The sequence below is a fragment of the Camellia sinensis genome, chromosome 6 (genome assembly GCF_055761805.1).
Source record: "Camellia sinensis isolate YWXY chromosome 6, ASM5576180v1, whole genome shotgun sequence".
Classification (NCBI taxonomy): Eukaryota; Viridiplantae; Streptophyta; class Magnoliopsida; order Ericales; family Theaceae; genus Camellia; species Camellia sinensis.
In genome coordinates, this window is record NC_138966.1 from 137487134 (window position 1) to 137508838 (window position 21705).

A 21705-nucleotide genomic window follows, 5' to 3' on the forward strand; every position below is an offset into this window, starting at 1 on the left:
TGTGAGGGAAGAAATTAATTATCTTCAAATTAGTTGGTAGAAGTAAGTTGAATATAAGCTTTACTAAGCATACAGCGAAAGATTAGGCTTTGAAGAAAAAGGGAGCAGCTTGTCTCCTGTCTTTAATCGAACTAGACGGTATTGTTCAGTTCATGAGATTCATCACGAGTCTCGTTTTAATAATCCGAATTGTTCAATATGTAGAACTAGTCAAATACTATTTTGTCTGTAAAAATTCACGTTGAACGGATATAAGTAGTTGTGTGAGCAAATTAGTTTTGTATATATATAAAAAAAAAACAGTAAACAAATTAACGGTTGACAAAAAACTGATAAAATGAGATTACTATCGATATCCGATTAATGCAATTTGTTATATAGGCATATACATATTGAATGGTTTAGATTACAAAAAAAGACCCGTGGTGAACCCTCACTAGCCGAACAACATCGTCCAGTCCGATTAAGGACTAGAAGCAAGCTGCTCATGCAATTTCAAGGACTCTTACATTCAAGAATTATCATTCTAATGTGAAATCTCATCCGCTATTTAAAGTGATGTCCGCGATGAATTTGTAGATATGGTACCTCAAACTCTTTGGACGGAAAATCAAGTATTTCAAACCTATGGCCAACAACCCAACACATAAAAGACGACAAGAAGTTTGAGTTATTCCAGGGTTACAAATCGTAAATAGAGCAGTTTCTCACACGCAAAATTGTTGTATATAGGCCAAAAACACACTTAATTTCCCCTCCAAAGAAGAGTTTTGGGAACCAGATTAGCAAATTGTCTAATTGTAGATAGTGGGTGACCACACGAGTCAAATTGATCCCAAGAACAGTTAAGTGTAAAATTGATATAATTAAAAGGACAAATCTAATTGATTTTTAAGAAGAAAATAATTGGAGAATAAAATGAAATTTGTACATCCCATGAATCAGGTAGGCCACGCAAAACAGTAGAAACTTGCATTTTGTTGACATGCTCCATAACACATTTTCAAAAAACAAGGTTGTTTCTCCAAGCTCGTTAATTGGGCTGGGATACAAAACACACTAAAAAATAAATAAAAAACTATTCAACCCAAACACTGCTAGGTCCACCTTCATAAATGCCAAATCACAATTACAATGGATATTGACTGCTCCTTGTAAAAACCATGCCATCAACTCCATCCACAAAAGAGGACACATTTCTCACTTCCAACATAAACTCTTCCTTCACTGGTTGATACAAGAAAACCGCCTGCACTCTGTAGGATACTATTAAGTCATTATCATTCAATAACCAATACAAGAAAACCCACCTGTACTCTGTAGAATAATATATAGCCATTCATTATCATGCAATTTTAACAGTAACTGGCTTTCCCCGACCCATAGAAAACCCTCTAGTCCCATCTGGCATGCGAGGCCCAGGAGGCTGTTGCTTGGCTATGCTGCTTGTCTGCTCTGTATTGACAGAATTATTACTGGAGGGAGGAGTTCCGACATGACTTCCACGGTTATTGTGATGGTGGTATTGAGCTCGTCCACGTCCCTTACCTCGGCCACGACTCCGCCCCTTCTTCTGCCCTCCCTCTTTATCATTTTGGTGCTCCTCTCCTACCTATCCTCGCAAAGTCAGAAAAATGTGTGTGAGAGAGAGAGAGAGAGTGAGAAGGAAATGGTTCTTTCGGAAGTTGGGAGAATTGAATTCAAATTATTCCATTCTCATGGTTTTCTGAGTAATGCCTACGGGGAATGCCCACATATTTGCGAAAAAAAATTGTGAGGAAACTTACTGCACACTCGTGTGATTGGTTATCAAATTGTTGAGCAGGATCTTCAAGGTGTTTCTCATTTGGCTGTGGCTGATCTGAAGTAGATGTGTCATCTTCCTCGAAGTGAGCATCACCTTCATGCCCAACTCTCTTCCCTCGTGCTTGAGCAGATTTTGCCTGAGTTGAAGAACACAGACATCAATCAACAAATACCATGAAGTTTGAACAATCAACTGAAACTAGTAAACAACACAAGGAACTTGCTCTATCAAACTAACATAATTGCAACTGCATATAAGAAAACACCTCTTCTTTTTCGTGTGCATGCGAGGAAGACAAGCATGAGAGAGAGAGAGAGAGAGAGAGAGAGATATTATATCAATTTTGAGATACTTCATATGCTTTCTATTGCATTGATTGTCACAAAAGACTAGGGCATTTGGACCAATGCACTACCCTTGTGTACTGTTTTTAGTTAATCCACCTAAGGAACATATCAATAAGGATTGCAGTCTCAAAATAAATTAGGGAAGAATAATTCTTTGGCAGTTGGAACATACTGTGCGTCTAAGAAGCAAACGGACTCTCAGACCACTCCTCCAGTTCGCCTCATCATTCAGCTCTGCAACCTGTAAAAGAGACAACACATCTTATTTCCTCTGGTGGTCATAACACACATAAAAATAAAACATGAAAATAAGAAAATGACTCCAAATAATAGCAAATAACTGGTACTTACCGCCTTCTCAGCCAGTTCAAGAGATTCATATTCCACAAATGCATGAAGCTACATACAAAACATAGAGTTTGAATATTAGACACTAATAACAAACCTGAAAGCGGACAATGGACAATTAATTAACAATACTAAAAGAACCTATTTCGATTTTCAAGGAATCCAAAGTCCAGATAGCAATCAAACACTATAAACAGTTGAACTTCTAGACTTCTAGTATTGTATTCATTCAGGGCTGGAGATTGTGTAACCAGTCAGAATGAAAAAGGAGCATCAGTGAGCCCATCTGTGGGGGCCTCAGGCCCTCAAGCCCTGAATCCAAGGTGAACCCATGAACCAAAAAACATTAACGCCTTCCGATTACAGGAAGTTAAATTAACCCACCTTAATTATGATTTCCATGAAATCTTCACGCAAATTAACATGATGAGTGAAAAAGTAGAGTAACAAAACAACCAAATATAAAGAAAATTTCAAGAAGAAACATATGTTGAAACGATGGGTCTTAGGAACAAATTTTCAAAACTTGAAATGGAGCCAAACCACAATTCAGTTGCTAATTGGCATCAGGTGGCACTGAAACAAAATGTCAACAGAGAACCTGCAATAACTACTTGCTACATAATTTTACCTTATTACTGAAAAGCATGCTGTCCGCTTTTATTGATCTATTTGCTGAAGATGCTCCACCATTGGATGTCTGAGGCTGACAGTTACGAATTGTTTTCACACTAGCAAAGAACAATCAATAAACAAATAACCAGAATTAATTATAAACATTTTCTATTAGAAATCTTACATATATACAGTTAAAATGTTTCTGACAAAGATAAATTCTGTACCTTCCCACCGCAGAGAAAATCTTCATGAGGTTCTGGTGGCAATGGTCCTCTGGTAAATTTTCAGCAACAACTATGCGTGACTACAAATTAGAACAAGTATAGAAAATTAAAAGTCAAAAGATAAATAAGACATTAGGAGTATCTAAGAATCATCCAGTCCAAACAAATATTTGACATTAACAGTCACAACAAGACAATGACAGGAAAAAATGTAATATAAGTTGCTCACAAGTCATAAATTTCCTTTGAACATGGCACAACCAAAGGAGAAAGATGGATATTACAAACCACCACACACAAGTTGATATCACAAACACGTAAGAATAAGCATAATCAAAACAACAAATGAAACCTACTTGCAACTCTTCCATTTCTGACTCAGTCAAGGGATGGAGGCGCCTGACTTTCTTCCCATCTTCACTAACCACCTGCAGAGTGTAGTATCAAAAAATAAATAAATAAATAAATAAACAATGATAGTAATGATATAGAAAAGGCATCTCTGCCAAACAAGAGGGTATTATAAAAAATTAAAAAAAAAAAAAAGCAAGCCTGGATCAAAGAACTCACAAGCTTCGCTGAGTTCTGCAGAATACTAGCAAGCTGAGAATTACTACTTATGAGGGCTTTAATCTTCTTAAAAGATGCAACAATAGATATTGGCACTACACAACACGAGGACAAGACAAATGTTAGAACAATATGGAACATTCATTCTTAAAAAACTATCAACAAAAAAAAGAGAATTGAATACGACTAGGCAATAATTTTAAAGACCTAAAATTAAATTGGAAACTGTCAACATCAATTTAAGCCCAAAGATCTAGCACAAAATGTCTATTTCTGTACATTTTGAATTCCTAGGAGTGCCTCACTTCTAGTTATGTGTTGTTGGACTATAATTATTTAGTTTGATGTAATTATTCTCATGTTTGTAATTAATCTGCTACTAATTGGGGGGGGAAAAGGAAAGTTTATAATAGGCATAAAACAATTGTGAAAGCATGAAACACAGAAATCATACCATATCCTTCAGCATCTTTGTTGATAAACCTCATTAGATGATCTGTAGTGGCCAAATTTAGATCACTAAAATAATACTCCACCTACAATGGGTTTAAATTCATACGAGAATAAGAGCAAACTTATAAAGGAGAGGGTTGAAAAAACAGGTTGTTAATTGCGGAGAAGAGGAGGTAAATCTATGATATTCAATATAAAAATAAATATTGACATTTGTAGAAAACACAAATAAACAGAAGCAGAAAATTAGCTTACATAATCAAGCAAGTTTTGTATTCTTCCACCAATAAAAAGTTCACAATTCCATGAAATAAGAAATAAGAAATAAAAAATAAAAAAGGAGGTAATTTACAAATTTTCCATACGATATGAGCTTGACTACAACAGAGGAAGCAAAACCATTATTGTTTTTCACTTCAATTACTTAGGTCAGTTTCCACAAACCACAATGAGCTGCACAAGCCCCTCTGCTCATGTCCCCAACACCACAAATGAATCCTCTATACAGTCTGCACTTATGATATGAAAAATAAATAGTTTAATATGTAAAAATTTCAAGGTTATCTGCGGAGAGAGTTTAATGTCACAACATATGCTAACAATACTAGATATATACAACAAAGCGCAAAGTCAAACCGGAAAAGATATTAAACACCCACGAACAACATAGTGAAATCTAAATGTGAGAAATTATATAAATTTAAGGAAGCAACGTAGAGTTTGGAATGTGATGTTAATAACATGTGGAAAAGATATTAAACACCCACGAACAACATAGTGAAATCTAAATGTGAGAAATTATATACATTTAAGGACAAAAATTTAAGGAAGCAACGTAGAGTTTGGAATGTGATGCTAATAACATGCGGAATATAATGACGGAATGCATTAAAAGAATATCAAAAGAAATCCTGGAAGAGTCAAAAGGAAAATGCCCTAAATCCAAAGATACTTGATGGTGGAATAATGAGATGCAAGCCGTAGTAAAAAAAAAAAATAGTGTTTTGAAAAGTGACAAAAGGATAAAAATGAGAATTCTTTTAAGAGATATATAAGTTGGCTATTAATGAGGTTAAAAGGACAATTAGAGATGCTAAGTGAAAAGCCTACAACGATCTTTATATTAAATTAGATAGTAAACAAAGGGGAAAAAAATACAAAAGAAAGAAAAATAAGAGATTCTGAAAAGTAAGGATTTGAGAGTGTTAACAAAAGATAAAGAGATTAGGGAAAGGTGAAAAAGTTATTTTGAAAAACTATAAAATGAAAAACAATTAGAAAACTTAAGAAGAGATGAATATAATAACATTTAATGTCGCAAGAGCCAAGGTTTGAAGCCCTCTCTTCTTTTTCTTTTCTTTTCTTTTTTTTTTTTTAATAAAGAAAAAAAAAAAGGATAAAATGAAGAACTTCATTTCATTAGAATGGCTACAATACAGATTTGAAGATAACATATTGAAAGTGGGGTCCCATATTTTGCATAATACAAACTCTTTTTTTTTTTTTGTAATATTGATATTGACAACCTTAGAAACTATATTGCTTGATTAAATAAGAGGTGAAATTTAAATGACACAACCCTATCATTGAAATTTAAACCTTCATTAATTTTTTTCTTTTGTGTAATAATTAATTAAATCTCACTAGTCTGACATGAAATTCCAACTATTACTATTTGGTGGAATATGGTCTAAATCGGGCAAATTTTAGGTCATAAATTCATTCAAGATGGTTAATTAATTCAATCTATTTTCTTGTTAGAACCAAAAATAGTGTAAAATTTGATTGAACGTTTAGTGCAAATTTATGTGGTAGAGTTAGAAAGCCTGAATTTATTCAGTTCATTTTTTTTATTATATACACTTACAACTTCTATATTTACCAGAAATTCACATTATTATATTATATTATATATATATCTATATGAGTCCAATTAACATAAGTACTAACTACATGATTTTTTTCAAAAACATAAATTTTGATCCAAATTGAATAAGTACTCTAACTGTGTTGATTTTCTCCTCAAATATAATTTTTGTTAGCATTTTTAATACTACATTTAAAAACACGGGTTTTTGATCTTTTAAATAGTTATAAGACTTTTTGGATTTGTAAAATATTTTTGGGACTTAATGGATACAAAGTTCAATATATAGGATTTTTCACTAAAAATTCCTATAATGAAACCTAATAAATTACAATAATAATGAACATCAAATATAACATGTAATTAATATAAATAAATTTCAAAGTGGACGGGAGAAATCCCAATAAATATGAATAAGACTCGGACAGGTGAAGAGATTCGAACCACTAACGTCCTAAACAAGTATAGAGTTTCTAGTTAAATAAGCTAACTTTGTTGGTCAGAAATGTTTTTGCATAATTTTTACACACTTCATATGGAATTATAGGATGAAGAAGATACTTGATATTGCCAATGGAGCAACAATATTTCAGATAAGCAACATCCAAAACTTGCATGATCCAACAAATTAGTGAAACAAGCAGCTCAGACTATTTATCTGCATTCTAACTTGCTATGGTTAAAGGCTTCTAGACAAGCAAAAAAGAGAGTTTCAAAACTCACTGTCTCTATCTCTTAATGAATCACATATCTATTCCCATTTCCCAAGGTGTTTGAATATCTAATGTTTTCATTTACTATGTTCTATCATTTGCAGAACACCTTCACATATATTTGTTACCTGTATATTTTCATTCACATGCACTTGAATACATAATTAACACCCTTTGCCTTTTTCATCATAATAGAGGTGTTGCTTTGTTAGTGGAAGCTACAGATCCGCACAATATGACCTGTGTTGCTCGCTGAGAGTTGAGGTTAGGCTTGCTGTGCATGATGTTTCAACTAATACATATGAAGCATTATATATTTAGTTATGACTGAAAGTGATATATATTATGCCATTTGTGGTAAATGACAGAACTTGCATATGTACACGCCCTAAAAAGGGGTGTGCATTGTAGGATGACCACATATATATACACACACAAAACAAGAAGACCGTATGGGCCATTCAACTATTTTCTTTCTTTTGCTTACCTCCACTCTACTTTAACTTTCTTTCTTTTGCTTACCTCCACTCTACTTTAACTTTATTAGATTTCTTCCCCTACCCCATCCACTTTCTATATTCTTCATCTTTGTTAATATGACATATATAGTGCCCTAGAGAAGTCAAATTCATGTATACTAATATACATGAAATATATACTATGTCAAATAAGTTTTTGTCTTGTGTAGTGGTAGTTTCTGGACATCATGTTCTGAATTAAAATTAAGTTTGACTAAAAAACTAAGTGAGTTTGAGGTGTAATTTACACTGAGAAAGATGAACTGAGGAAGATGAAACACAGTAAGGCATTAGGAACAAATTGCATCACAATTGAGGTTTGAAAATGTTTAGCAAAATTGTAATTGTATCACTATTTTGTTTTTAACAAAATTGTTTAACAAGATTCAAATAACTAAGAAAATGCTGGACAAGTAGAGAAAAAGAATTTTAGTACCATATATACAAATATCCAGAATTTCAACTAGAACTATGGAGGCATTCAGCTAATGGATCATACAATGAAATTATGAGAGTGTGATTGAGCATCACTCAAGGGTTATTACAGCAATAGTGTCATTACAACAATAGTGTCAAGGAAGTAATTTGGATTTATGCCAAGTAGATCAACTATACAAATGATATATTTACTAAGAAGATTAATAGAAAGGTACAAAGAAAAAAAGGAGGATCTACATATATATATTTTTTTATATAGATTTAGAAGGAAAAAAAACTTATGATAGGCATTGTTATCAAAATCACAATCCAGATCGTAAGAACGTAAATGATCCAAATCGTTGTGGGATCAGTGATATAGCAAGATCGCAAGTAGGATCGTGTAGGATTGTATGTATGATCGTAAGTAGGATCGCAAGTAAGATCGTGTGGGGTTGTATGTATGACCTTAAGTAGGATCGCTGAGTTTGTAATTTTTCACTTCATTTTAAACCATCCTTATTTGTGTTTTTACTTTATTTTTAATAGAAAGTAAAATTTTACAATCCTCGATCTGATCTTACGATCCAGTCCATGAGATCCTCTCACCAATCCTACATAGAATCCGATTTTAATAACCTTGATGATAGGGTGCCTAGACATATACTATGATCAGCAATCCTAAGACAAAATATTTGCAAACAAGTCCCCATTATCAATGAAATAATCCACACAATATATGCAGGTCTTATGTAAATGCATGAAATTCATCAAATGTCGAGAAACCCATAAAAATTACTGAACTAGTTTACCAAAAACACGTTAATCGAAGCACAGGAAAGAAGTATCAAATAATTAATCCTTATAGGAGTTTGCCTGATTGAGAATCTTCTGATTAGCTTCCTCAGATAGACCATTTTTCAATGGAGGCGCATGATCGGGCTCAACAGGACCTGATTGCTGAGCTTGCACAGAAACCTCCTGATTATCAACAAACCCAACTCCATAGTACTGAGGACGATGCTGATGGTGATGATGGTGGTGATGATGAGGACGATACTGAACCGGAACATGATGAGGATACTGAACCGGCACCGCAATCGGGACATGGAAAGCAGGGTTGGGACCTGGATACACGTGGACCAATCCGGGAGGGGGAGGCGGAGGAGGAGCGATCCTGGGCTGGGACTGAGTCACATCGGTGGTCCGAGGCGAAGAAGAAGAGGAGGAAGAAGATGAGTTGCTGCGAGGGACGAACTCGGGTGCTTTGGCGTTGAGTCGACTGAAAGATGAGTTTCGAGAGAGAGATGGATCTGACGGCAATGGTGAGTCTGAGGAGGTTGTAGTTGCAGATTGATGAAGATCGGGGACGATGATGCGATCGGGGAGGGGGTGAGACGAATCTAGGGTTTCTGATACTGAATTTGACGAGTCTTGGGCCATGGTGAATTTTTTTTTTATTATTTTTATTTTATTTTTAGGGTTTTGTTCTACTTCTGCAAAAAAGGGGATTTAGGGTTTTGGAGGGGTATGGTGTGTGTCTCCTCTGGAGAGAGCAAGCAAGCAAGCAAGCAAGCGAAGCGAAAGAGAGAGCCCCTGGGGGAGGAGAGACAATGGAGAGGGATTCTCGGTTTGAGGACTGTACCGGGCTCCCACTTTATACTTGCCCTATGGTGATCATGTGATGTGGGTGTCTACTGTATTTGACATCTCCATCCCCAACTTTTTTTTTTTTTTTTTTTTTTTTTTTTTTTTTTTGACATTAAGGTCAAGTTTGGCATAATTGAAAAAAGACAAAAAGTCAAAAAGTCACTATCCTATTTAAGTCATATCATCTTATTTAAGTCACATCACCTCTCTAACACATCACTTCAAACCCAACCCATATTTCATAAAAAGTCAAAAAGTGCACTTATTTAGTCTTCCCAAACTAGGCCTAAATTTAAATTTGATAAAAGTAGGTTGAAAAATTATTCAAATTCATTCATTAAATGTTTATCAAATAAATTAAGAATTTTTTTTTTACCAACTTATATAAAATTGATGAAATTTAAAATAAAATAAAATAACATTGGAGATTATTTTTTTGATTAAATTTAATGAAATGATAAATTTGGAATATGAGAGTAATTTTTTTATAAAAAAAAAAAAATTGATAAAAGAGTTTAAAGTAATTCATATTAAATCAAGTTTTTTACTCAAATTTAAAATTAAAGACATGTACAGAGTTAGACCCGAACAATTCTCTTAATCAGGGACACACATTCGAATGATTTTGAATATGATCAAGAAGTTGCAGTGAACACTCTTAATCACATAGATTCAAATAATGTATTTGACAAGAATCTTAACTCGATACACAAATCAAGATTGACTGGTCATGCTCCATCTGTCGTGACTCTTCATATCCATTTTGTTTAGGAAGATACATGTGCTACATGAGGCAATATAAGGATTTGAGGCTTTTCAATTCAAGATGGTGACAATTGTATTACACCATCTCAAGGTAATTATAGTTAGGCTTGGTTTGGCATAACCTATATAATCCATCTTTTTATCTTTTTATCTTTTTTACATCAAATCACCTCTCTACTTTTCTGCATATCTTTTTGTAAAAAGACAAAAAGTGTACTTTTTTAGGACACCCCAAACCAACCCTTAGTCAAGTTTGAATTTTAACAAGAAGTTGAACATCAAAGTGTAACAAGCCCGTGGGGGGACCTCGCTACAGCTCGGACTCGACTTTTCGCAGTCACGGTTCTAAATCTGAACCAAAGAGTCCAAATCCGGCAAATCGTTTTAGGAAAACTGATTTTTGAAAGAAGTGCCAAACATGGACTGCTTTGCCAGATACAGAGTCGCCACCTAAATATTTTATTTTGGGAAATTTAGGAAACCCTGACTCGGTGCCAAAAGGCCACGTGTCCGTCATCACCAAAGTTGCCTCGGCTCGGGAACTTGGGTACGATTGGGGAAGGTCACTTCGTGAGCACCCCCGCTCACCCGGTCATAGGCCGGCCTCTACTAACCATGATATCAATTTTTGAAAACATTGTGAGTTCTTATACCGGTTATTAGCCTAGGTTACTATGTGATGCGCACAGCATATAAGTATAGACCGGGTCGCCCGAATTGGAACAAAACATTTCATGTTTGCCTTTTTTGAAAGAGGTTTTGCTACCCGCAGGTAGGCTTGAAACATTTGATGATTTACTCAAATTCTGATAACCCGACCTTCACCCACAGGCATTCAGGCAGTTATATCATATAAGCACATAGCCTCATGGTAAGCATGCTATCATGGCATTCACTCACACGTATGCAAGGATGCTAAAGCATAAAACTCACCGAGTACTCCAAGCCAAAATAGAAACTATATTAGAAATCATGCATGATCCTAAGTGTACAGAAATGCCTAATGCAACACATGCAAAATGCAACTATAGCAGGCTCGGTTATTCTAAGATGGCATATGGAATGCTATAACTACCATGTATTCAATTTGGAATTGAAAGTACAATGCAGTTAGTATGATGCGCCGAGCCCGATGCATGCAATACAGATGAATGATGCAAACATGCTGTCATACTGTATGCTAATTGAAATATGCCCTAATCTAACCATCAAAAGCGGATAAATAAAAGGGAGAAAGACGTGGGGTTGGAAGACATACATCACACTCACCCACACTTATTACAGTTGTGCCCTCACTCGGAGGGTCCAAATAAATAATACAGTCCAAATATTACAGTCCCCAAAATAAAAGAATATTACAGTCCAAAATATTACAGAATTCTAATTAATTAATGAATTAACTAGAAAGCAAATAAACTGGCGTGCAAGCCAGGGACTGCCTTGCTTCTGGTGGATGATGCATGTCCGGACTGTCTTGCGCGGAAATCCACCGGAATGCCCCAATTAGCCTCTGTTTACACCTGTTATTTTTTGAAAAGCGTGCCAAGTCCCGGAAAGTTGCTGATTCTTGATTTTGCTGCAACAGAGAGCAAGAAAGGGGCATAGCAATGTATTTGCACAAATATATGCATGTCTCGATCCTCGTGCCACCAATCACGCATACCGAGGCATGATGGCAGAGGAGTCGAAATGCACAACTCAATATAGGATGAATGCACATGAAACTACAGCTAAAACCTAACTCCATCATGGATAATCCGGAGTGTCGGTGACTGGGGAATTGAGACACATTCCGTCACTCGGAGTACGAAACATACCTCGTTTCCCGTGCCCGGGCTAACTCATATTCCGGACACGATGCAATATGCATGATATGCGTGAAATGCAACTAAGATGCAATCCTAACATATACAATGCTATGAAAATGAGATGTCTCGAAATGCGTGCACACGGGCACGCAAACCGAGAAAATGACAGAATGCACTGAAAATGAGGTGCCTCGAAATATGTGCACGCGGGCACGCAAATCGAGGCGATGATAGGTGTCTCGAAATACGTGCACGCGGGCACACAAACTGAGGCGATGATATGTGTCTCGAAATACGTGCACGCGGGCACACAAACCGAGGCGATGATATGTGTCTCGAAATACGTGCACGCGGGCACGCAAACCGAGGCGATGATATGAAAAAAGAAAAATGGGCTTATACCAACATGAGTGAGCCTCAGCCGCACTCACATGAGATGCCGATGGCAGAAAATGAGGTGCCTCGAAATGCGTGCACACGGGCACGCAAACCGAGGCGGTGCATACGCAATGCAAATGACATGGAAAATGACAAATGGACTTATACTAACATGAGAGAGCCTCAGCCACACTCACATAAGATGCCGATGGCAGAAAATGAAGTGCCTCGAAATGCGTGCACACGGGCACGCAAACCGAGGCGGTGCATACGCAATGCAAATGACATGGAAAATGACAAATGGACTTATACTAACATGAGAGAGCCTCAGCCACACTCACATAAGATGCCGATGGCAGAAAATGAAGTGCCTCGAAATGCGTGCACACGGGCACGCAAACCGAGGCGGTGCATACGCAATGCAAATGACATGGAAAATGCAAAATGGACTTATACTAACATGAGAGAGCCTCAGCCACACTCACATAAGATGCCGATGGCAGAAAATGAGGTGCCTCGAAATGCGTGCACACGGGCACGCAAACCGAGGCGGTGCATACGCAATGCAAATGACATGGAAAATGACAAATGGACTTATACTAACATGAGAGAGCCTCAGCCACACTCACATAAGATGCCGATGAATGAAAAACGAAGTGCCTCGAGATGCGTGCACACGGGCACGCAAACCGAGGCAATGGCAGAATGCGATGAAATGATATGGAAACATGATATGGGCTTATACCAACATGAGTGAGCCTCAGCCACACTCACATAGGATGCCGTCGGATAAAAATGAGGTGCCTCGAAATGCGTGCACACGGGCACGCAAACCGAGGCAATGATAAAATGTGATGCAACATGGCAAAAATGATATGCAAGCATGCTAATGGAATTCCAGCAACAAAACAAGGGGAAAACAGCCCCAGGATGAGGCGAAATGACATGAAATGCAAGGAAATGTCCCGAAATGCAACATTAGGCACCCGAAATGACCTATAGCTATGCTAAACATGCACAATATGGACATGCAATGCAAAGACAAAAGCTAGACAGTCCCAAAAGATGCACTTTCACAGTTATAAACATGGCCAAACAGCAAGCATAGGTAAGGGAAAAATAGTATGCAAGAAAAGGGGGCAAAAGAGGGGTAATGAAGCAAGTGGTATAAGCAAAACCCAAACTGAAAAATTTCCTTCTACAACACTGAAGAGGGACCAAAAATATGAACATTTACAGTATATGGAAGCCTCAAAATCAGTATACAAATATGCTAAAAATGTGATGCAAAACAAAGCTCAAAAGGTGCTATAACATGAAGTATACAAAATAATCACCAAACAGAAAAAAAGTGTTAATGAAACATGAAGTATAGATCAAAATAAGACTATCTCTAGGCCTGTAAAATGGCCGAAAACAAAAGCATGGTAGGCTAACTAAACACGCAAGAAAACGAACCAAAAGGTAGCCAAAGAGGCAAGTGGTATATGCAATGCTCAAACTGAAAAATTCCCTTCTACAACATTGAAGAGGGACCAAAAATAAGCATATTTCCAGAACTGTAAAACAGCCAAAACAGAATACAAACATGCTAGAAATGCAATGCAAAATTAGGCTCAAAAGTGGCTATAACATGAGGTATGCAAAATATTCCACAAATGGCCAAAGACCCTTAATGAAACATGTTAAGAAGGTCACAATAAGACTATCTCTAGGCCTGCAAATCGTCCAAAAATGGAAGCATAATGGGCTTCCAAAGCATGCAAGAAAACGGTATTTAAGGAGGACATTGAAGCAAGTGCAACATGGAGGGCTCAAACAGGGTTGAGCCCTTAATGAGACATGAAAATGAGCTCAAAATAATGATCTTTACAGTTTTGGTCGGAGCTCAAATGTACAAGAAAGAAAGGCTAAGAAATGTTGCAAAAAATGAGCTCAAAAGAGAGAAAGTGGACTTACCCTTGAAGATCAATTCTTTTGTTGCTTCTTGGGCCAACTTTGTTGCCTCTTAGCTTCTGGAATTCCTCTCCTTGCTCTTGGAATGGAGTGGTGGTGGTAGAGCTTGGTGTTGTAGTGTAAATGGTGGTGTAGTACTTGAAGCTTTTTAGGAAAATGAGAGAGATGGAGGAGGATTTGTCTCTTGAGGCTTGAAGAACCAATTTTCTAACCTCCTAAAGGGGAGGAGAGGTTCTCTTTATATAGAGAAACCAAAGGGGCAAAGCTTCTCTTGGAAGCTTTGACCAAAAGGGCCAAGCTTCTCTTAGAAGCTTGGAGCAAAAGGGCCAAGCTTCTTGGAGAAGCTAGGCAAAAAGGGTCAAGAGGTTCAAGCTTCTTGGAGAAGCTAGCCAAAAGGGTCAAAAGGTTCAAGCTTCTTGGAGAAGCTAAACAAAAAGGTTCAAAAGGGTCAAGCTTCTTGGAGAAGTTTTAAAAAAAGGGTCAAAAGGTTCAAGCTTCTTGGAGAAGCTAAACAAAAAGGTCAAGCTTCTTGGAGAAGCTAAAAAAAGGGGTCAAGCTTCTTGGAGAAGCTAAAAGAGGTCAAGCTTCTTGGAGAAGCTAAAAAAAGGGGTCAAGCTTCTTGGAGAAGCTAAAAGAGGTCAAGCTTCTTGGAGAAGCTAAAAAAAAGGTCCAAAAGAGTCAAGCTCCCTCAAGAAAAGGTCTCGGTTAGGAGAAGTGGCCGATTGATCAAAAATAGTGGCCGGCCATGAACTTTTAGGGTCCTCCCAAGTGTGTAGATCACAGATATGTGGTCGAAAGTTGGCAACACTAACTCCAAGGTGTTCAACATTAGCCCGGAAGTTGGGAAAACGGGCGCCGGGAGGCTCCGGAGGAGAGATAACTGGTTGCTGCAACAATTGCTGGCCTCCCACCCTTCAGTGACCTTCCCTGTGATAAAACAGAGGTACCTGCCAAAAATGAACGAAAACCATTGCAAAACGAATGTTCCGGGGCCAAAACACGCAGTTCGAGGTCCCGAAAATGGGCTGTTAAGCACTGAAAGTGGCATTCGACCACGAAGTGGGTTTCCGGGACCCTAGTGTCCCTCAAAAGGGAGCAAATAGGAAGTATGCCAAAAATCAGAGCAAACGGAGATGGTTAGGCGGTCCCGAACCGAGGCACACGGCCTGACGGTCCCGGAAAACCGGAAATCGGGCTCCGAAAAGGGCAAAATGGCCTACGGCCACCAAATGTAGCCTACGGACATTGAGAGATGGTCTACTAGACCTCTCCCTCCCCTCAGGAAAAGAAACTGAGAAAACCGAGTCTGGTTCGCAAACCGAGACAAGGCACAGAAGAGGGTTCGGAAGTCCAGAGGCAGGGCTCACGGCCGCAACTCTGAAGCTTCTGAACAAGCACATTATGCAACATCACCAAGCGCTCAATCGGTGACGTCTGAGTCTTAAGGTCGGTCAAAAATGGGGTGTCTACAGTTGCCCCTCTTTGACAGAACTCGGAAGTCACAAGTGACGGGAGTGAATGTCAAAGCCAAGAGACGACCCATTTTTGACAAGGCCGAAGACTTAGACAAACAGGCAAGATAAACAGAGATGTGCCCGCAGGCATGCCCGCAGGCAGGGGCAAAATGAAAATGATATGCAAGCAGCTGATCATAACTTATGATTATGCAAAGAGAGCTGTAATGAAGCATACCATGCAGCAGTTTTAAGCAAGCGAATACAAATCTAACTACATTTCATGCAGAAGGATGTAAGAAAATTATGCAATTCTCACTGCGTCTCACGTGGAGAAGGCTAAAATCGACTACCGAGAATACCCGGAGTCTAACACACAACATCTCTCTGCGTATCACACATAGGAGAGGAAGAAGGTAAACCTTTCAGCGTATTATACGCAAAAGAGGGAAGGTAAACTTCTCAGCGTATCACACGTAAGAGAAGAAAGGCAAATTCCTCAGCGTATCACACGCAAGAGAAAACTGCTCAGCATATCACATGCAAGAGAGAAAAGGGAGATTTCTCAGCGTATCACACGCAAGAGAAAACTGCTCAGCACATCACATGCAAGAGAGAAAAGATAAGTTTTTCAGCGTATCACACGCAAGAGAAAACCTCTCAGCATATCACATGCAAGAGAGAAAAGATAAGTTTCTCAGCGTATCACACGCAAGAGAAAACTTCTCAGCATATCACATGCAAGAGAGAAAAGATAAATTTCTCAGCGTATCACACGCAAGAGAAAACTGCTCAGCATATCACATGCAAGAGAGAAAAGATAAATTTCTCAGCGTATCACACGCAAGAGAAAACTGCTCAGCACATCACATGCAAGAGAGAAAAGATAAGTTTCTCAGCGTATCACACGCAAGAGAAAACTGCTCAGCATATCACATGCAAGAGAGAAAAGATAAATTTCTCAGCGTATCACACGCAAGAGAAAACTGCTCAGCATATCACATGCAAGAGAGAAAAGATAAATTTCTCAGCGTATCACACGCAAGAGAAAACTGCTCAGCATATCACATGCAAGAGAGAAAAGATAAATTTCTCAGCGTATCACACGCAAGAGAAAACTGCTCAGCATATCACATGCAAGAGAGAAAAGATAAATTTCTCAGCGTATCACACGCAAGAGAAAACTGCTCAGCATATCACATGCAAGAGAGGAAAGATAAATTTCTCAGCGTATCACACGCAAGAGAAAACCTCTCAGCATATCACATGCAAGAGAGGAAAGATAAGAATTGTAAGTGAAAAGGTGCATAATGATGCAGGTGAAGTGTACATAACAATGCAAGTAATGAGCATAACAATGCTAGAAGATGTGCATAACAATACAAGGAATGAGCATAACAATGCTAGATAGATGTGCATAACAATGCAATGAATGAGCATAACAATGCTAGATAGATGTGCATAACAATGCAACGAATGAGCACAACAATGCCAGTGGAACGCGCGTAACAACACCCGTTTGAAACAAAAATACCAAATAAGGGAATACAAGCCTTAAGTAGACCAAATTCCAAACGCAACCTCCGATTTACCTCTCGGAGGGGTCACGATATATTCCAAAAAGGATACACCTCGTGCATGCCGATTGACAATGAGCCACACATCGAAGATATGAGTTGAAAATTCCGCAGAAACATTTTGAACTGAAAAGAGTGGGTTCTCCTTGCACTTTCTTGATTGTACTTCCAAACCGCAGTTACTACCTTTCCTTCCTGGCCATGTTCACAACTTTCCCTATTCTCCAACGGGGTGACAGGCTAGGTTGATTCAGTATCCAGAATCGAGGCGCATTCACATGCTATCTCAATCTATGGGGCTGCCATACAGATTTCAAGCCGAGGGCATGCCTCTGGGTATTTAAACCAGACTTTGGTCTCGGAAATCCCGAACCTTTACGTTCTAGGCATCGGCCATTCGAACTCTAGTTTCCACCGTCGCAGTTGGTCTCCTAGGAACTCATTGCGAACACGGCCAAGATGCCTCTGGCGGGGAATGGTACTCAGGGAGAGCACTTCTGATTACCATTTTGGCTTGAAGCAGACTTGATCTTGAGCTTGAGGTAGAGGCACACTCATACTTCGGAGCCTTGGCAAGACTTGAAGAGGCACACACGGGATGTAGTCTCGGAACTTACTGAAGTTGAAACAAACTCAGATACCCGACATTTCCTCTTTTGCTTTTGCTTTGTAGTCTGGAACCCATATAGCTTCAAATAGGTCCTAGTTCTACTGTTCTCGCATGACCTGGGTTGAACCCTACGGTTTTATGAAAAAACGAATCTTGTTTTGCACAAATGTGGAGAATGGCATGGCACTCGGAGCACAAAACGATTTTGTTTTTGAAATTCAGAGATGAGCTTTCGACCAAGTATTGAGCCTATGACTGAACGCAGCAAAACGACGCAACAAGGAAATAAAAGGCACACAACCTAGACACATCGAGTAACACTCGAAACGACTCAAAACAAGAATCGAGATAAAACAAAAAGACACGACACTCAGACGTGCACAGGGAGCCTGTTTCACCGGGTAGTGTTCCCCACCCTCTCTCATTTGTAATCCTCACATCACTCGGCCCTCAAGCTCTGTTTTTCTGAAAAAGCCCTTTTCTCACTTTTTCTCTCATCACACATCTCTCTATTCTTCAATCTCTCATTTTTCATCCCTCCCCTGGGTGGTTGATGGATGAACAGGAAATTGCGGGCTCATGCCCAACATAATCAGCTCGCGGCTATTTCCTTCGGTGACATCTGTCGATGCGCCGGATGAGGGAATGGAGCATCTCGATCCATTCCAAATCGTGCTTCGCACTCGGCTTGATACCTCGCTGCTTGGAGGATGAGAGAACTTTCAGCCATTTGTTGTTAACTTCGGTTATCCCCTTTTTTGGCGGGTAGAGTGCCCTTCTGGCAAGTATGTTGGCAATGGGGAAAAGACAGGAAGCCTGACTCAACTGTGCCCGTAGTTCATCATTTTGACCATTTTTTAGTTTTAGTTTTCTCCTAAAAAAAAAATTTTGACCAAAATGAGAGTTAGATCAACATACTTGTTCAATTTTCTGATTTAAAATCATGCAAGTTAGGCAGTGAGCACTGAGAGTTTTCCTTTTTTGGGTCCAAGAAATGGTCCAGTTTTGAAAATGGAATACTTTTCGAGAAGATTAGTCAACCTTAGTAAAAATTCTCAAAAACTATTTTTGCAAATGACCACTGCTCAACGAGTACGGAACCTACTCTTGAGATGCGCAACCTCGGATCCATGGCAATGGAAAATTGCCTCTTGTCTGAAGGACACTGCATGGCAACGGAATGTTGCCCCTTGTTTGAAATGACACTGCGGCGTTCTGAATGGCAACGGAAAGTCGCCCCTTGTTTGGATAGCACCGCAGCGCATTGAATGGCAACGGAAAGTTGCCCCTTGTTTGAATTACACCGCGGTGCATTGAATGGCAACGGAAAGTTGCCCCTTGTCTGAATGGCACCGTAGTGTATTGTAGTCAGTCCTCAGAGCGACGAACGCAACCAGACTCTCAGATATAGAGAAGGCAAAGATTATCAGAACCATTACATGGACATGATTGAGTTTGAAGTGTTTTACGGCTGGACTTCAGAATGAAGTTGCCTACGTATCCCAAAGATGGGAATCAAGCCTTACGTAGTTCGGGGTTAAGGTACACTCGGGTATTAACCTCTCCTTTTTAGGCTCTAACTTTTGCCAAGGCGCCCGTTGCGGGTTTTCGACCTTGCGAGCTTTGTTCTTCTTTTCTTTTCAATTCTTTTCATTTCTTTTTCCTTTTTTGATTTTTTCGTTCTTTTCTTTGCATCTTTCTTTTTTGTTCTCTTTTTTTCTTTTTGCATTTTTTTGCTTCTTCTTTTTTTTTATATTTTTCTCTTGCTCTAACTTTTGCCTGGGTCGCCCTTCCGGGTTTTCGGCCCAGCGAGCCTCTCAAGGGTAAAAGTATAACAAGTCCATGCCAAATGGTTTTGAGATCCTGAAATTATCTGAATCCAGGAGAATGGCTGCTGCTTTGCTTTGTAAGCTTCTTCTGATGAGATCTGATCTTCTTGACCTGACTTTGGTGCCTCTTGTTCGAGGGCTGCTTCAAATCTAGCCACACAGGCCTCACATCGTAGTTGACCGTCGAACCTTCTGATTTCAAGTTCAAGGTTTGGAAGCGAAGGGGTTGAGTCTCGAGGCTGAGAGCGATCCTAGGCTGCACAATCTCAAGAGCGATTCCACACAGGTCTTCGCAAGACCGCGCAAAATATTTTGTTTTTGAAAGTTTTTAAGAAAGCGACAAATCGCTCGCGCTGAAGGTAGTGTGAAACCAGTCTGGATCAAGCCAGGGTCCTTCTCAGTACTCACGCTAACAAGCATGATTTCATTCATTAAGGGCTTAGCGTGCCTCTCTTTCTCTCAAATGATCAAAGTTTTGCAAATCCCAAGGAATTCCTTCCTCTTCGTTTTTACTGCAATGTTCAAAAAGAGTTTTGAAAAACTTAGGTCGATGCAATGATTCTGGGGCACAAGAGAACAGGTGGAATGCACTGCCATTTCATTCAGATTCCATCACACCTAGCACACGGCAGCAGCGAACACAGAAGTGCAAAAATTACTGCTGTTTCATTTAAATCTTTCTGGCACAATTGGCACAAAGCAGGAGCAAGCACAAAGCATGAAAAAACACTGCTGTTTCAATCAAATCTGCTGGTGTTACTGGCTCCCTGGCAGAAACAGACTCAAAACAAAACGAAAAGACAAGCATAAAACAAAATGGTGACGCCCGAGGTAACATCCCCCGGAATCACCCGACTTCTATACAACAGGACTGACTCGATACAACAAGACAGACCCAAAACAAAACGACAAGACTGACTCAATACCCAAGTCAGAAAGCACAAAAACTAGTATTTGCAAAATGTTCAAAACAGTGCGTGCCATACGCCACATCCGGAGTAATCTGAGTGCCGCCTGCAGGTGGTTCATCCCTCGATCACATCTCATTATCCCACCATAAGTTCACTGATCAAGTGCCGATAGACTTTGTAGGACCTGGTGCAGGGATGACCCCGTTGTCGATCAGATCTTGTATTTCGTGGCGGAGACGAAAGCACATGTCAGTGTCATGGCCGGCTCGCTGATGGAAGGCACAGTAGTCGGCTGGATTGTGCGAGAGAGGGAGGTTCTTTGGTAATGGTTGCGGCTCCAGGGGCTTCAGATGCCCTTTCTTGATCAAAACCCCAAGAGCCTTTGACAAAGGCATATAAAGTGGGGTGAAAACCTTCTTGGCTTGGGGTGGATATTTGGTTCCTTGTGAGCTACTTCCGGACGCACCGGTGAATGGGGTAGCTGTTTTTGATACGGTGGTAGCAACCATGCCCACATCAGAAGATCTTGCAGCTGCATCACCACTGGTGGTCGCATTCGAACTGCGGGAAAACGCCCTCCTGGGCTGCTCCTTATCCTGGTCAAACAGACCCTGCCTCATTGCATCTTCGATTTGTACCCCCATATCGTGTAAATCTGAGAAAGTGGGAAAGGGGATTACAATCATTCTCTGCATTAACTTAGGCTGGAGATTGCGCACAATCATCCGAATTTGATCCTTATCAGTAGGCCTTAGAGTCATCATCGAGGCCTTCGCCCTCCACCGGATCACAAAGTCCGAGAAAGATTCCTTGGGCTCTTGCCTTGTCGTTTCGAGATCACGAGTTGTGATCTCGATTTGAGTGTTGTATGAATATTGTGTGACA

At 39.3% G+C, this 21705-nt stretch overlaps 1 protein-coding gene across 1 annotated transcript; it reads right to left on the reverse strand.

Moving 5' to 3' along the window:
- Window positions 1–962: 962 nt before the first annotated feature.
- On the reverse strand, window positions 963–9614 carry LARP6B (RNA-binding protein). The gene is made up of 10 exons (XM_028247001.2): window positions 8759–9614; window positions 4369–4450; window positions 3915–4009; window positions 3701–3772; window positions 3345–3424; window positions 3134–3233; window positions 2506–2553; window positions 2327–2395; window positions 1788–1943; window positions 963–1612 (listed from the first exon to the last, which is right to left on the reverse strand). The coding sequence occupies exons 1-10, from the start codon at window positions 9323–9325 to the stop codon at window positions 1346–1348; spliced, it is 1536 nt and encodes a 511-aa protein (XP_028102802.2). The 5' UTR covers window positions 9326–9614; the 3' UTR covers window positions 963–1345.
- Between the last annotated feature and the right edge of the window lie 12091 nt (window positions 9615–21705).